The 17,679-nt window shown below is 38.9% G+C and overlaps 1 protein-coding gene across 6 annotated transcripts in view; it reads left to right on the plus strand.

Annotated features, from left to right (window-relative positions):
- Positions 1–17,679, plus strand: part of LOC133551266 (seizure protein 6-like) — a 282,658-nt gene that overhangs the window by 240,934 nt on the left and 24,045 nt on the right. For all 6 annotated transcript variants that reach the window (XR_009806459.1, XM_061897798.1, XM_061897794.1 and 3 more), the window contains exon 9: positions 1,205–1,343. Coding sequence is in view for 5 of the 6 variants with exons in the window: in XM_061897798.1 (XP_061753782.1) it covers positions 1,205–1,343 (139 nt within the window). In the remaining variant the exon portion in view is untranslated. The remainder of the gene's footprint in view (positions 1–1,204; positions 1,344–17,679) is intronic.

Genomic DNA, 17,679 nt, shown 5'->3' on the forward strand with positions numbered 1-17,679 from the left:
GTGCCGCGCCCGGTAATCATTTGTGGTGATTTAACCCCCAATTCCAACCCTTGATGCTGAGTGCCAAGCAGGGAGGTTATTGGTCCCACTTTTATAGTCTTTGGTATTAAAATAACAAAAACAACACAAAATGAAAAGAAAATATTGGTCTAATTATTGTAGTATTGATTATGTACTGATACTGTACTTGGTATCGTTACTGTTAATTTGTATCGATCCGCGCACCCCTGTTTACATTCAAGAGCTCCAGCTTAGAGGTTAGCTATGCTTTTTTTCTATCTTCCCATGATGGTTAATATAGCATGTTAATTGTTATGATCCGCTGCCCGGATCATATCATGTTCTGGTTTTGATTCGTTTTTGTATTATATTCTTTTAGTGTTTGAGTTCCTTAGTTCCTGGTTTGTTCTGTTTCCACAGTTACTCATTAGATTCACCTGCCTCTTGCTTTGGACACGCACCTGCCTCTTGATTACTGTCTTTATTTAAGCCTGCCTTTTCTGTCCATTCAGTCTTGCCTCCTAATTTGTGTTCGCACAACAGTGACGACCTTGATCCTCGATTCGGTAATCCCATACCTGTACTTGCTAGCTTCCGCGCTAAACCTTTGTTCCTCTAGCTCCCATGCTAGTAGTTTTGTTTTGCCTTTTTGTGCCTTGTGCAAGTTTTTCTGTTATTTCTCTAGCTCTCATGCTAGCGCTTTTGTTTTTTTCTAGCTCCCATGCTAGTTCTGTTCTTTTTGACTGAGTCTGTTTTTATTTGCTAAATAAATCAATTATTTCTTACCTTCACGCTGTGTTTAAGGCCGACTGCATCCCTGAGAGAACGACCCGCATCATCACGATGCCCAGCAATCGTCACATTAATAGCAATTCCTCGTCCTCCAGCAATCATGATACTAGTGAGAAATGCAGTTTACCTGCTGCCATGGAGGCAAGGATTAGTGAGTTAGAAGCTGCACTGGAGGGACATTAGCTGCCCTTTCGCAATCAAGGACACTACATTGTGTCAAGGATGCATTACTTTGCTGTCAAATTTGCGGAACACAGAATCTGTCGCAACATGCATTATCACACTATCACGATCTAAATATGTATCATTCATATCATATATTGTCTCTATTGGGCACGTGTACTTCTTGAGTTGGCATTCTTTTAGTATGTTTTATATAATAAGATTTTGTGGGTGTGTCTTTGTGTTGCAGCTGTTTGTAGCGGGGAGATCACAGACTCTGCCGGTGTGGTGCTGTCTCCTAACTGGCCGGAGGCCTACGACAAGGGCCAGGACTGCATCTGGGGCGTCCATGTGGAAGAGGACAAGAGGATCATGCTCGACATCCAAGTGTAAGAGGCTGCACTCAGGTGTACGAACAAAAAGTCACACAGAGGTCGCGGGGGCCACGCCGACCTCCAGACATTAGACACAGCGTCTTCAGACACAGACACATGCGATCTCTTCCGCTTCGGTGTTTTTTCCTTCCGCCCTCACTTACATCGACACACCATGACATGTACATGGGGGAGTGTTTCTGTAGTTACAGACGCTAATTAGACTTTTTTCAGTCTCTGCATTACGCATTCCGCCATGCTTCCAGCTCGCTCTCTGACCAGATTAGCCAGTAAGCCTCCCCACTCTCACTTCCCTGGTGAGTCTCACAGTTGGCTTTGAAATGAATATGCTCTGGCAGTGAACTACCCTGAGCCACTTATCCAGCCCTCCCAACTGGAACTCAACACACATGCACACAGATGTCAACATTAGACACGCACACATGGATTCTCCTTCACCTATTACTCTTACGCTAACGTCCGCTCCAACACACAGTCTCCCTGTGTTAAGTTTCCACTTCAAGTGCTTACAGACCAATTTGGACAACACCAAGATTTTTTCTGGCAATCCAAAGAAGGCTGAAAAATAGGTGGTTTGTCAGAATAATTTTTTTGCCAAATGTGGCAAAGATATTGTATAAGTGATGGTGTTATTGCCTGAAGCACTTGCACACAAGAGGGCACAGTGAGGTCGAATTGAAACCGGCATGAAAGCTGCCGGAGGCTGTAGAAAATGGCAGACAATCTGTAGGAGAGGCTTTTGTTTATTATCGGTCTTGGTTGTTGTTTGTGCATTTAGGAAGACTTCCACATTGTGTAGACTTTATTTATATAGTCTTGCAAACATATTGTAAAGACTGTGGTTAGCATGTTCTCCCCCTTGCCTGTGTAAATTCCCACTGGGTACTGCACATTAGTTGAGTTAAGATTGAGCTATGGTTAACGTTTTACAAAAGCAGAGGCAAAAAGGTACAGAAGTGTTTATTTTGTCCAAAATTGACTTCTCTCAAATTTGGCAAGTGTGTCACTGAGTATCATTAACTACAGCTACACATATACTATCACAACAGAAGTATACACGTCACAAAATAAACATTTCTTAGTGTAATCCTGTGCGGTAAATTAAGTAAAATCTCTTTGTTTTTTCTTTGTTTTAACCTGTCCCGTCCAGCCACATGGGTTAATAAAATTGTTGATGCCGCTTGTAACAGTGAATAATCTATCAATATAAATGTATAAGGATTCCCCTCATGATATTATTACACAAGTTTCTAGTGCCGCTCACACTGGTAAAATGAATGTAAATTAATGTTTGGTGGCGGTTGGAGGGGCCGTACCGACGCAAATTAGCAGCCACGCTCCCGTCAATCTAATCCAGGCCAGCTGTGGTTATAAATGTAGTTTACCACCATCATGTGGAGTGAATGAAAGATGAGTTCGCAGTAGTTTGTGAAGCACTTTGAGTGTCTATAATTTTGGGTTTTCTGGAAGTATTATTCATTTCTAGAAAATCCTTTATTAGAATTATCATGCATTTGATTTTTATATATGTTTTATATATATTTTTTAAAAATGTCAGTTTAATTTCTACAATATTACCATATATACTACCGTGTTTTTTTGTTTTTTTTTAGCATATCACTGTAAATTAGAAAATGCGGTACCACTGTTTTTTTACAGTAAGATTCTGGCAACTGAGTTATCAATTTTTTACCGAAAAATATATGGTTGTTGTTTTTACATTGTACTTCCTGTAGAGAGAAGAACCAAATTACAGTCTTTTAAGGCAACATTCTGGTGACTCGGCTGCCATTTTTTTTTTTTTTTTTTTTTTTTTACCATATAACCGTACATTGTTCTTTTTACTGTGTATTACTGTAAATGGAAAAACAGTACTATTTGTTTTACTGCAATGTTCTGGCACCTGCAAAACCGTAAAATCATTGTCATTTTTACAGTTGAGTTTGACACCTGTGATGTACCTCAATCATACAATCAATCAAAGTTTATTTATAAAGCCCTGAATCACAGCTTTGTCAAAGGTCTCCAAAAACTCACAACGACATCCCCTGATCTAAACCCATATTTTGGCAAGGAAAAACTCCAAAGACCTTAGTTGAGGTAAAGGAAGAAACCTTGAGAAGGGACCGCAGATGTAAGGACCCCCCTTGCATTTGCAATGGATGTCAAGGGGGATAAGATGCCTAGCCTGTATTTGCTGTACAGATTTCATTTACAAAAATATATATTTAGTGTTTGGCGCATTGGGAGAAAATAGAAAGAACAAAAAATAAGACGGATGGGGTAAATTGTCAAAAATGAAGGGGACAAAACAACACAACTACAGTACCTCCAAATATGGTACGAGCAGACCTGGCTGCAGAAAAAAACCCTGCCAAAAATAGTTTTCCGACTTGGGAGCACACACGCTGGGGCTTCATCTGTGAAAAACTGATTACTACGTGTAAAACAAACACTTTATATTCATGGTTATCGTAAGGATATGTGTTTGAAATTATATAAACCTTTATCGTGTCCGATAAATGTAACAATTGGCCATTTCGATGGTATTAATGGGATTGTAAAGGATTGTTTTTATTTTGATGGTGATGTGCTAAAACCTATTTCTTGTTCAAAAGCAACATAAAATATTAACTGCTCTTTGTTAAAGCACATAAAAATATTAAGAACGTTTTTGGATGTATTCATTAAGTTAATGTATTCTTGGTTGCCAAAAGGGATTCAAAGTAATATTTTGATATTGACACATGTCATCTGTGCATACATTATTAGAATAACCTTAGGAGATGTACAGATGAGATGTGTCAATATCAAAAATCACTGAGTTGTCGTTTGGGGTTGATTTCAGCTTTTTAAAGTGTACTTCAAAACATAAACAGTATGGTTTGTACTTCATTATTATATTTGAAACTCTCTTACAATGTGCATGAACAAGGAACAGTTAATGTTGAATGTAGCTTCTAAACAAGAAAGAGTTTTTAGCACATTACCTTCGGATCAATAACAGTCCTCTACAATTGTAATAATACCATAGAAATGGCCAACTCATTCCTTTATTGGGCATGATAAAGGCTGAAATTATTTTAAACACACATTTTTACAATAACCACGGGTGTAAGTGTTTTTAGACGGGGTGTATATTGTAGCATCCCGGAAGAGTTAGTGCTGCAAGGGTTTCTGGTTATTTGATCTGTTGTGTTACGGTGCGGATGTTCTCCCGAAATGTGTTTATTCTTGGTTGGTGTGGGTTCACAGTGTGGTGCATATTTGTAGCAGTGGTAAAGTTGTTTATACAGCCACCCTCAGTGTGACCTGTATTTCTGTTGACCAAGTATGATTTGCATTCACTTGTGTGTGTGAAAAGCCGTAGATATTATGTGACTGGACCGGCACGCAAAGGCAGTGCCTTTATGGTTTATTGGCGCTCTGTACTTCACCCTACGTCCGTGTACACAGCGGCGTTTAAAAAAGTCATGAATTTTACTTTTTGAAACCAATACCGATAATTTAGAAACCGACAGCGATAATTTCTGATATTAAATTTTAAAGCAGTTATCGGCCAATAATAGATAGATACATACACACATATACTGTCATGTCTTGTGATCATGTTTTGTTTAGTTATTTTCTGTTTTGTTTAAGACTCCATTGCTTCCTATTTTTTCAATCCCTTGTTGTAGCCATGGTTACTTATTGTGTTCACCTGCCTCTGATTAGTGCTAATCAGAGACAGATGAACACAATAAGTGGCCATGCCAGCAATCTGAGGGTTACTGGTTCAATCCCCACCTTCTACCATCCTAGTCACGTCCGTTGTGTCCTTGAGCAATACACTTCACCCTTGCTCCTGCTGGGACCTCGTTAGCGTCTTGCATGGCAGCTCCCTCCATCACTGTGTGAATGTGTGTGTGTAAATGGATGAATGTGGAAATAGTGTCAAAGCGCTATGAGTTCCTTAAAAAAAAAAGGTAGAAAAGCGCTATACAAGTACAACCCGTGTGATCGCCGGGTCTGCTCTTCCTTCTTTCATTTTTTCTGCAGTTTTATGAATTGTCTTCACGTTGCAACAATGCATGTGGCAGCCGTATTTTGTATTCATTCAAAGTATGCGCAAAAATAACATGTTTTGGGATGAAGGTGCTACCAAAAACATACTACGCACAAAGAAACTGCTTCCAGTCTTCTGTAGGCCTCCCCACATTTCAGAGCTAAAAGTGTACATTCCAACATGTGCTGTAAAAAGTTAGAAAACAAGCCTTGAAGGGTAACATTATCACCAGGCATATGTAAGCGTCAATATATACCTTGATGTTGCAGAAAAAGACCATATATTTTTTTAATCAATTTCCGAACTCTAAATGGGTGAATTTTGGCGAAGTAAACGCCCTTTCTTTTTATCGCTCTCTTTGCGACGACGTCAGAATGTGACGTCACATCGGTCATCAATGCCTTGTTTCCCTACCACATCGAGTCAAATCAGCTATGTTATTTTCCGTTTTTTCGACTGTTTTCCGTACCTTGGAGACATCATGCCTCGTCGGTGTGTTGTCGGAGGGTGTAACAACACGATCATGGACGGATTCCAGTTGATTTACGTAGAATGTGCATCGATTAGCACGGCATGGTAATCAATGCTAACACGCTACTTAAGCTAGCTGTGTGCATTATGCCTCATTTGTAGTTATATTTACATGCACCCTTTCCCTCCATCCACATTTAATGCCAAAAAAACACTTACCAATCGACGGGTTTAAGTTGCTCCAGTGTCAAGAGATGCGAAAGTCCCTCGTTTGGTTTTTACCGGCGATGCTATGACAGAGATGGCACAGAGATGACAAGAATGTCTGGATATCCTGCGACACTCAAAGCAGATGCATTCCCAACGATAAAGTCAACGAAATCACAAATGTGAGTTTTGTTGTTATTGACTTATTGATCCAGTGTCAATGCGAAAGTCCTGATCGGTTGGTCTGCACATTTTACAGGCGATGCTAACGCCGAATAGCGTCAATAGCTATTTGCTCAAAAGCTTCAGTTTCTTCTTCAATTTCGGTTTTGCTATCTGCCTCCATACTCCAACCATCTGTTTTAATACATGCTTAATCTGTTGAATCGCTTAAGCCGCTGAAGTCTGAGTCTGAATCCGAGCTAATGTCGCTATATCTTGCTGTGCTATTCGCCATTGTTTGTATTGGAATCGCTATGTGACGTCACAGGGAAATGGACAGTGGCATCACAAATAGCGAAAATCAAACACTTTAAAGCTTTTTTTAGGGATATTCCGGGAGATGTAAAATTTAGAAAAAAACTTCGAAAAATAAAATAAGCCACTGGGAACTGATTTTTATTGGTTTTAACCCTTCTGAAATGGTGATAATGTTCCCCTTTAAATCACTACTGTCTTTTTGTGGGGAAATTTTACCTGTATACATAATTTTTTTTGAAGTGCCATTGCTGTCATAATTACAGGGCCCGTGTGATACTATCATTTACATTAGGTGATATTTAGTTAACCCATTCATCCGGGGGGTTGGGGGGTGGTAAAGGAAACAAGTTGGGTTTTCAATGTAGAAGTGCCTTTTACAAGATGTCCTTCAGGTGTTTTGATGCAGCCTCATCAAAATGTGCCCTCAAAGTGGCGGTTTAGCCAGCTGTGGTGTATCTCAAAGTTGGCCATGCAAGACCTTTGTAGCCTCTGCTTATCTTTACAATGGGTTAAAATTAGAGGGTGACATTTTGTGTCAAATAATCTGTTTGTTTACTCCTGTCACACATATTGACGTGACAAAAGGCTCTTGTGGATGAGTGCAGGCTCATTAAAAAGAGAGAGAAAAAAAGGTGTGCCAACACTTCCCCCACATTAATGAGAACATTTTCCATATTATCATTCATCACTGTGCCTGTGCTGGAAATGACAGAGGAGCGGCGTGCATAATGAGGACTGATTAATTTAGGCCAAATAGGAGGGCTGGCTCCTGGCTAATTAGCATGGCGGCAGAGAGAGCTTGCAGCTGATATCTCCACCTGCACCACACAGCAGTTGAGGGTTTAAGAAAATGTTGTACAATATTACACAATGGGGAAATCTGTTGAGAGTTTTTGATTACATTACATACAGTATTGTGTTTAGAGAGCCCTCTAGTGGAGGTTGTCACCATTACACTCCTACTTGCAAGCTGCTGGAGTTTCATTTGGATGTCAAATATGAGAAGAAATTACAGCTTTGCCTATTAAACACATGACACTGAAAGCAATTTAGATTCTAAGTGTTCTGGATAATGTTAAGTGTTTTCAACTTGACAGGTTTAAAAGGCATGTGGAAAGTATAGAGACCTGATGCCACTGTTATGCCAAACAAGCAAACACATTTTCTTTTTCGAGCACACACACAGCATTGGAGATAGAATGAAAGTCTTTTAAAAAATAGCTTTTCCCCTTGTGAGAGAAAATTGCTATTTTCATGAGTAGAAGGGAGAACATGAAATGAGCCTGGAGGCGTGACAGTCAAGTCAATGCCATGTTGCTGTCAAGAGGCCAGTTTTTTCTCGTAGTTTTTATCCACTGATGGGCGGTAAGTTTTGACTGAACCTCCTCGCTTGTGTCTGTGTTGTTGGAGAAGTGTAAAACAAAAGCAAAGTGCATGTTTTGTCTGACTTAGAAGTATTTGGGTGGCAATTTAAGAGGCCCATCAGAAGGAACGTTTATAGACGCTCTTTACCTTTGTTACTTTTCTCAAATATCCGACTGAAATGTTTTTGGCAGATGAAAGGCAGCAGTGTTTCTTTTTTGTGCAATAAATTCTATTGACCGGTGTCTCGTAAAGAAAAAGAAATAGCAACAATAACAGCGACTTTAAAAAAATACAAAACAGGTAGTTTATTCAAACAAATAGTTATTTGTGATCTTAAGATTTATACATGCAAACCATCAGGTGGGACCAAATGACTTTGGTTGCCGTCACTCACACACACACACACACACACAGTGACAGAGTGGTGACCTGGGGCGATGGAGCTGTGACCGATTAAAAAAAGTGTCTCAGCAAAATTGGTATGATGCTAATTTGAATGTAACGTCAGAAGTCAAACAACTGACAGGCCGCTGGGAAACATACCGTACTTTCGGGGCTATTGAGCGCTCCGTTATTTAAGCCATACTCACAAAATTTGAAAAGAAAACAATACTTTTAGATGTATTAGCCGCACCAGACTATTAAGTCGCAGATATATATGAGTGTGAAAGATTTTGTGAATGTTTATTTACCAAAAAAAAACCTTAATTGTTTCAAAACGGCTGATCAGACAAAACAGAAGTCATTGTCATGGACCCACTAGCTGCAGATGCTTGCTCTTCAATGAGCTAAACAGACTTAATAACTCCACGGTGACGTTTTGGTGAATTTACAAAACTGAAACAATACAAAAATAATTCTATTGTAACCTACTAATACTAACACAGATACTTGTAAACGTTTTGGCATAGTTGCTAATGCAAGTGACGCTAGCTTGATTGCATTAAGATAGCACGTATTAATTTTTATGAAAACACTCCAAGAGACATCACACTTGGAACGGTCTAGTGGTTTCTTTTAGTTATATTGTAAAACTTACGAACGTTGCTTGGAGTGATGAATGAAGAATCCTTTCAGGCAGAAACAATATAGACGAATCGTACACGAAATACAATATACTTCCGGTTCAAGGAACAAAATAGGAAGTACATTTTCAGCCTGCAGCTCCTGCAGTGAGCGAACTCATCCAAAAAAGGTGGTGCCATAGCACAAACAATAACACACATTTTAAGTGTCTCTGTCGGTGTTGAAAATGTTTTGCTAAATACAAAATATTATGGCCGTTGGCAGAGAAAAATGTGTTTGTAAGTTGCAGGGTTCAAAGCATTGGACAAAAATAGCGGCTTGTGGTCCGAAAAAAGTTTAAATATAGACGGAATACAATGATTTGCAAATCCTTTTCAACCCATATTCAATTGAAAGCACTACAAAGACAAGATATTTGATGTTAAAACTCATAAACTTTATTTTTTTTTGCAATTAATAATTAACTTAGAATCTTTAGGCTGCAACACTTGCCAAAGTAGTTGGGAAAGGGCATGTTCACCACTGTGTTGCATCACCTTTTCTTTTAACAACACACAATAAATATTTGGGAACTGAGGAAACTATTTTTTGACGCTTCGAAAGTGGAATTCTTTCCGATTCTTGTTTTATGTAGAGCTTTAGTCGTTCAACAGTCTGGGGTCTCCGCTGTCGTATTTTACGCTTCATAATGCGCCACACATTTTCGATGGGAGACAGGTCTGGACTGCAGACGGGCCAGGAAAGTAACCGCACTCTTTTTTAATAAAGCCACGCTGTTGTAACACTTGTCTTGCTGAAATAAGCAGGGGCGTCCATGATAACATTGCTCAGATGACAACATATGTTGTTCCAAAAGCTGTATGGACCTTTCAGCATTAATGGTGCCTTCACAGATGTGTAAGTTACCCATGCCTTGGGCAGTAATACACCCCCATACCATCACAGATGCTGGCTTTTGAACTTTGCGGCCATAACAATCCAAATGGTTATTTTCCTCTTTATTCTGGAAGACACCACGTCCTCTGTTTCCAAATATAATTTGAAATTTGGACTCGTCAGACCACAGAACACCTTTCCACTTTGCATCAGTCCATCTTAGGTGAGCTCGAGCCCAGCCAAGCGGCAGCGTTTCAGGATATTGTTGATAAATGGCTTTGGCTTTGCATAGTAGAGTTTTAACTTGCACTGACAGATGTAGCGACCAACTGTAGTTACTGACAATGGTTTTATGAAGTGTTCCTGAGCCCATGTGGTGATATCCTTTACGCACTGATGTCAGTTTTTGATGCAGTACCGCCTGAGGGATAAAAAGTCCGTAATATCATCGCTTACGTCCAGTGATTTCTCTAGATTCTCTGAACTTTTTGATGATTTTACGGACCGTAGATGGTAAAATCCTAAATTCTTTGCAATAGCTCGTTGAGAAATGTTGTTCTACAACTGTTCGACAATTTGCTTACAAAGTGGTGACTTTCACCCCATTCTTCTTTGTGAATTACTTAGCATTTCATGGAAGCTGCTTTTATACCCAATCATGGCACTCACCTGTTCCCAATTAGCCTGCACACCTGTGGGATGTTCTATATAAGTGTTTGATGAGCATTCCTCAACTTTATCAGTATTTATTGCCACCTTTCCCAACTTCTTTGTCACGTGTTGCGGGCATCAAATTCTAAAGTTAATGATTATTTGCAAAAAAATAAATGTTTATCAGTTTGAACATCAAATATGTTGTCTTTGTAGCATATTCAACTGAATATGGGTTGAAAATTATTTGCAAATCATTGTATTCCGTTTATATTTACATCTAACACAATTTCCCAACTCATATGGAAACGGGGTTTGTATATGACTAGTTTTTATTGCACTGATTCCTTCATAATTAAAATGTGGTTTTGATTGATTCTTAGAAAAATATTTCCGCAAAAACAAGTCATTGACGTAATAGCTGCATTAATGTTTTGACCAATAATAGAATGAGAAAACATATTACACCTTCGTAGGTGTCAAAGTCAGGGAATACAAGGTAAACCATAAACGATATCATGTGATCTTAAAAAAAATTATAAAAGTTTTTTTTCATTATGTTACTTTTTATCACCCCTGCATATGTGAGTATTTTAGCTGGGAATTTGCATATATTGTAGTAAAACGAACTAAAGGCAGGATTTCATTTTGTGCTGTTATGCAAGTTTCTGTTTTGTGTTTCAGCGAGACTGAAATATGTTTTTATTCCATTTGTCGCGCCAGCATATTTCACAAACCACATATTCACACATTTTGTATTTATTGGCCTGAAGCCTCGGAAAACAGAGCCATGAGTATACAGGATGCAAATAAAGTATTGGTCCATCAAGTGACACACTAGAGCAGGTTTTCGCTAAAAGCTGCATTAGAATGCTGGCGATGACACAAAATAAATGACTATAGGAGATATGTGTGGCCAAGTACAACTGATATGGTTCATCCTGTTGATTTTAGGTGAGATTTGTTGTGGAAAGAGATGGGAAATGACGTGGTGAGGTTGTGGGTATGAATGTTTGTTTCTATTCATCAACCTCAACTCTGTGTTAATCACAGGTCATGGGCCTTCATCACTTCTCACTACTCTAACAAAGCTTTAACCAAATAATCTTCTTCACACTATATATATATCTGAAGGCAAATGTATCCACTAACACACATCCCAAATGTGAGTCAGAGGACTAATTCAGTTCAGTGAACTATGACACAAACTTGACCCACGTTATTGCTCTTATGGTATTCAGTTAAAAAACTACTCCTAATAATGTCCAACTGTATATATGTTAAGACCTGCCACTAAGTCGACAAAAAAGTATGGTGTTCGCGCTTAAATGGGTTTGTTTCATAGCCAACAGACGGAAGCTTTTTCATGAAGCTCATGGTGAATTCTTATGAGGGGCCGTTAGGGACATTATTCAGAATTACCTTTTGCATACACTACTGAAATGCTCTCACATAAACAACTGAAAGGTTTTTCTCTCACACACACTACTGAAACACTCTTATACACACTACTGAAACACTCTTATACACACTACTGAAATGCTCTCACATAAACAACTGAAATGTTTTTTTCTCTCACGCACTACTGAAACACTCTTATACACACTACTGAAATGCTCTCACATACACTACTGAAATGCTCTTACATACACTACTGAAATGCTCTCACATACACTACTGAAATGCTCTCACATACACTACTGAAATGCTCTTACATACACTACTGAAATGCTCTTACATACACTACTGAAATGCTCTCACATACACTACTGAAACACTCATACACAGTACTGAAATGCTCTCACATACATTACTGAAATGCTCTTACATACACTACTGAAATGCTCTTACATACACTACTGAAATGCTCTCACATACACTTCTGAGATGCTCTCGCATACACTACTGAAATGCTCTTACATAAACAACTAAAATGCTCTCACATAAACAACTAAAATGTTTTAACTCTCACGCACACACACACACACCACTTGCGTGTGAGAGACAACAATTGTAGTAGTATGTGTGCAAGGATTTCAGTTATATGTATGAAATCATCTTTCCAGTGTTTATAAGAGCATCTTACTAGTGTGTATGAGCGACATTGCATTCTGGTTCCGGTCACCAATAATGCCGCCCCTTTTCATTTTAATTTTTTTTATTATTTTTTTAAAGCCAAGTTGTTTGTGAACAAAATGTCTGCCTAACTGCCGACAAGTAGCTTAACCGAGACAGGAGCTCTGCTTCATAATTTTAGGGCTTCAGCGGAGAATATAAGAACACTTTGAATGCAACAAGGGTCGAGCTGCCGCCGTGGGTTGCACCTGCGTGCCGCGACACCTAAGCTGCCACACAGCGGTGCTTTGTCCTCCCGACAGCCAAGCAGCCTGGAGCACTCGTTCCATTGCGATAGTGCACGGCAGCATTATCAAGCGCAACCTTCTACCTCATGGACATCGGGGCAAGAGGAGGAAAAGGTAATTAGACATTTTTTATTTCTAAATGACTGTTGAATCCCACAGAATGTAAGGCAACATGGCATTGTAGCCATTGAGCAGTTAGCCTTGTGTGCCTCCACTACAAACAAGTTAGCAACTAGTGTTTCTGCGGCTCCTAAGAGTTTCACATCTAATGCAAACTTGCTGTTTGTCTCGGAAGAAACAGAAAAAGTACACTGTCAAATCAGCTAATAATGTTTGCAGAGCTGTTGCTATGGTAACATGTCGAAATGTGAGTCATGTAGTGGTACGTCGGTAGCTGATCGAATAGTAATAATAATAGATTACATTCATTTAGCGCTTTTATTTGGTCAAGATAAGGGGTCCCCAAACTACGGCCCGCGGGCTGGTCACGGCCCGCCAACGTCCTATAACTGCTCACATTTTTTTTTTTGGTATTATTATTTTAAATCTGTCTTTTCTAATCCATTTCTTGATGTCCCCTAGCCGCTCAAGCAAATCATAATGTCTAAAAATGCATTTTCCCGTATGACTTATATTGTCATAGCTGTTTTCATGTGATCTGATTGTTACTGTAACGCCAGTTCGGCATCGTGGTACCGGGTTCGATTCCCTCGAGGATGCGTCAAACGAAGAACACAACAAAGGTAGGATCTAACACATTTATTAACAAAAAGTGAACTCTGAACAAAAACACTGGAGCTAATAAAAAGGGAAACAAAAGACGCTAGCGTGAAAGCTAGGAAATATAAAGAACTAAGACTTGGCACGATGGCACAAAAAGTAAAAACAAAGATGATTAGCATGTGAGCTAAAGATGACAATAAGGTGGCTTACCTGACGTTACTTGTTGCATGTGAGCAAATTAGAGTCCCAGAAAGAATAAACAGAAGAGGCTGGCTTATAAAGGAGGGTGAGGGTGATTAGCTGAAGCAGGTGTGCGGACCGAGTGTAGCAGGTGAACTAGGGAGTAACCATAGCGATGGACAAAACAGGAAATAAACGGGTCGGACGGAGAATGAAACAAAGATGGAAAAATAAACACGTGAAGATCCAAGTCACGGATCGCAACAGTTACATTCTTATTTCAGAGACACCACACAGCTGCATGACCATTTCAACAAGGACGGAATACACAACCTCTGGATTCATGGAAGTTGGCTTCCATCTCAACGCAACGGGGGCAAACACTTCTTTAGCTGTGGCATTCAGGTGTCATTAATAATGCATCCAGCTATAGGCAGCATTTTGATGCTGACAACTACTATGGCATTGATGAAGAAGGTCCACTACCTGAACTCCAGACAAATAATAACATTGTAATTCCACATAGATGTATGTAAACATTAGTGAGACGACAATGAACATTTTTCAACAAGTTAACCCATTTGAAAATGATGGCAACTATGGAATAGACATTTTCTTTTTAATGCTGCACATTATGCAGTGAACAACATGGGGATTATATGGTTTGTTAAAATGTTTTCTTCACTTGTGCAGTGTATTCTGCGAATTAAGGTTTTGTTTAAACATTTTGTAAAAAATAAATAAAAATAGAACCTGTTACACAGACCTGTATGAAGTTGCCCACTTTATTATTGCAAATATCAAAATAACACTGCAATATATTTGTGCTGTAAATACGTGTTTCTAACATTGAGGTTTTTAAGTTATTTTAAAATGCATGTTCTGACTAGTGATGTCATCCAGCCCCCCACCATCACCACACACACTTTGTCAAAACCTCCCTAAACTTGTCCCAAATGTTTGTGCTACACAATTTTTTGTCTTATGCTTATTGTATTTATGTTAGGGGCATTGTGTAAATATTAACACATAACTTAAACTATAATTTTAGACAAACGATGTCTATTGTCTGACTACAAGAAACATTTAAAAGTATATGAATAATAAGTCATAAGGAAACTTTTTGGAGCAAAAAAAAAGATGTTAAATATATATTTATTGAATATCCCAAACAATATCTTTGCGTGCAGAGAAGTTCCATGAATCCGGAGGTTGTGTATTCCGTCCTTGTTGAAACGGTCATGCAGCTGCATGGTGACTCTGAAATAAGAATGTAACAATTAGATCACATGAAAACAGCTAAGACAATATAAGTCATACGAAAATGCATTTTTAGACAATATGAATTGCTTGAGCGGCAAGGGGACATCAAAAAATGGATTAGAAAAGACAAATTTAAAATAATAATACAAAAAATAATAATTCCAGAGGGCCGGATGTTGGACGTTGGAGGGCGCAGGCCCTAGTTTGGGAACCCCTTATTTGGTCCAAAGAAAAGCGCTAAATAAATGTAATCTATTATTATTACTATTTGATCAGCGACCGACGTACCACGATGTGAATCACATTTTGACATGTTACCATAGCAACAACTCTACAAACATTATTAGCTGATTTGACAGTGTACTTTTTCCGTTTCCTCCGAGACAAACGGCAAGTTTGCAATAGATGTGAGACTCTTACGAGCCGCAGAAACACTAGTTGCTAACTTGTTTGTAGTGGAGGCACACAAGGCTAACTGCTCAATGGCTACAATACCATGTTGCCTTACATTCCGTTGGATTCAACAATCATTTACTAATAAATAATGTCTAATTACCTTTTCCTCCTCTTGCCCCGATGTCCATGAGGTAGAAGGTTGCGCTTGATAATGCTGCCGTGCACTATCGCAACGGAACGAGTGCTCCAGGCTGCTTGGGTGTCGGGAGGACAAAGCACCGCTGTGTGGCAGCTTAGGTGTCGCGGCACGCAGGTGCAACGCACGGCGGCAGCTCGACCCTTGTTGCATTCAAATTGTTCTTATATTCTCCGCTGAAGCCCTATAATTATGAAGCAGAGCTCCTGCCTCGGTTAAGCTACTTGTCGGCAGTTAGGCAGACATTTTGTTCACAAACAACTTGGCTTTAAAAGGGAAAAAAAATGAAAAGGAGCAGGCATTATTGGTGACCTGAACCGGAATGCAATGTCGCTCATACACACTAGTAAGATGCTCTCATATACACTGGTAAGATGCTCTCACACACACTGGTAAGATGCTCTCATGCTGTACATATAACCGAAATCCTTGCACACATACTACTAAAATTGTTGTCCCTCACACGCAAGTGGTGTGTGTGTGCGTTAGAGTTAAACATTTTAGTTGTTTATGTGAGCGCATTTTAGTTGTTTATGTGAGATCATTTCAGTAGTGTATGTGAGAGCATTTCAGTAGTGTATGTAAGAGCATTTCAGTCGTGTATGTGAGAGGATTTCATTAGTGTATGTAAGAGCATTTCAGTCGTGTATGTGTGAGCATTTCAACAGTGTATTTAAGAGCATTTCAGTAGTGTTTGTAAGAGCATTTCAGTAGTGTATGTAAGAATATTTCAGTAGTGTATGTGAGAGCATTTCAGTAGGGTATGTAAGAGCATTTCAGTAGTCTATGTAAGAGCATTTCAGTCGTGTATGTGAGAGCATGTCAGTACTGTATGTGAAGAATTTCAGTAGTGTATGTAAGAGCATTTCAGTAGTGTATGTGAGAGCATTTCAGTAGTGTGTATAAGAGTTTTTCAGTAGTGTGTGAGAGAAAAAGATTTCAATTGTTTATGTGAGCGCATGTCAGTAGTGTGTATAAGAGTGTATCAGAATTGTGTATAAGAGTGTTTCAATAGTGTGTGTGAGAGAAAAACATTTCAGTTGTTTATGTGAGAGCATTTCAGTAATGTATTTAAGATGTAATTCTGAATAATGTCCCTAACGGCCCCTCATAAATTCTTAAATTGTTCGTCGTTTTCCCCTTGTGTATTCTCAATTTCCATATACTTCGCCATTGTCAATCAATGCCTTTTAAAGCCGATTACAAACGCAGATCACCTCTGGCTGACACTATTTATTTTTAGGCTCTTGGCTGACAAGCGGCTTGCAGCTTTCTTTGTGTCTCCATTCACAGTGTGGAGCAATTTCCCTAATTTATTAATAATCACCTCAATATCAGCAAATAAACTGAATTTCTTCGTGTCTTAAAAGGGCTGTTTTCAACATTTACCGTCTCGAGCGTGGTAATTTTCCAATGTATTTTGCACAGTATATCCCGTCCTCTTCTGGCTTCTAGGACGTTATGACCTAACTACGTATGTAACACATACAAGGGCATGAGTTAATAATAGCCATTTGGATAGTTAGTGTTGGTGTTAGCTGTCATTGTATGTATATTGTATCATAACAACAACATATACTGCAGATTGTTTTCTTGGACTGTTTTTGTATGTGCGCGGGTAAAATAATTTACTACACACACTTAGTAATTGTGAAAGAAAGAGAGAGTTTATTTTATCACCAAATCCAAAATGATAGAGTAGAAAACTACCCAGTTTGGTCCCACCCAATTGTCTGGTAGTTGGAGATCTGCAATTATAGTTTTGGGGACTTGAATAACTCTGTAAAGTCTGTTTTAGTGCTAATATTACTTGTAGTTATACAGAGGCCTGGAAGCTCATTAACTGTATCCCAATCAACTGGTGATACAATTATTCCTAGAACCATGGTAATAATAGATGGCAGCTGTGAGTGCTACCGTGTAGGAGTCACAGCATTCCATAACATTTGTTCATTTAAACATGTTTGTTTTATGTAAACACATCTACTTATTTTGAATACACACCAAAAAGTATCAAGTACTAAACAGTGTGTGCAATTTATAAAATAGCATGTACTATTCATCATCATCATTTATTTTTATTCC

Source organism: Nerophis ophidion, linkage group LG04, assembly GCF_033978795.1.
Source record: "Nerophis ophidion isolate RoL-2023_Sa linkage group LG04, RoL_Noph_v1.0, whole genome shotgun sequence".
Taxonomy (NCBI): domain Eukaryota; kingdom Metazoa; phylum Chordata; class Actinopteri; order Syngnathiformes; family Syngnathidae; genus Nerophis; species Nerophis ophidion.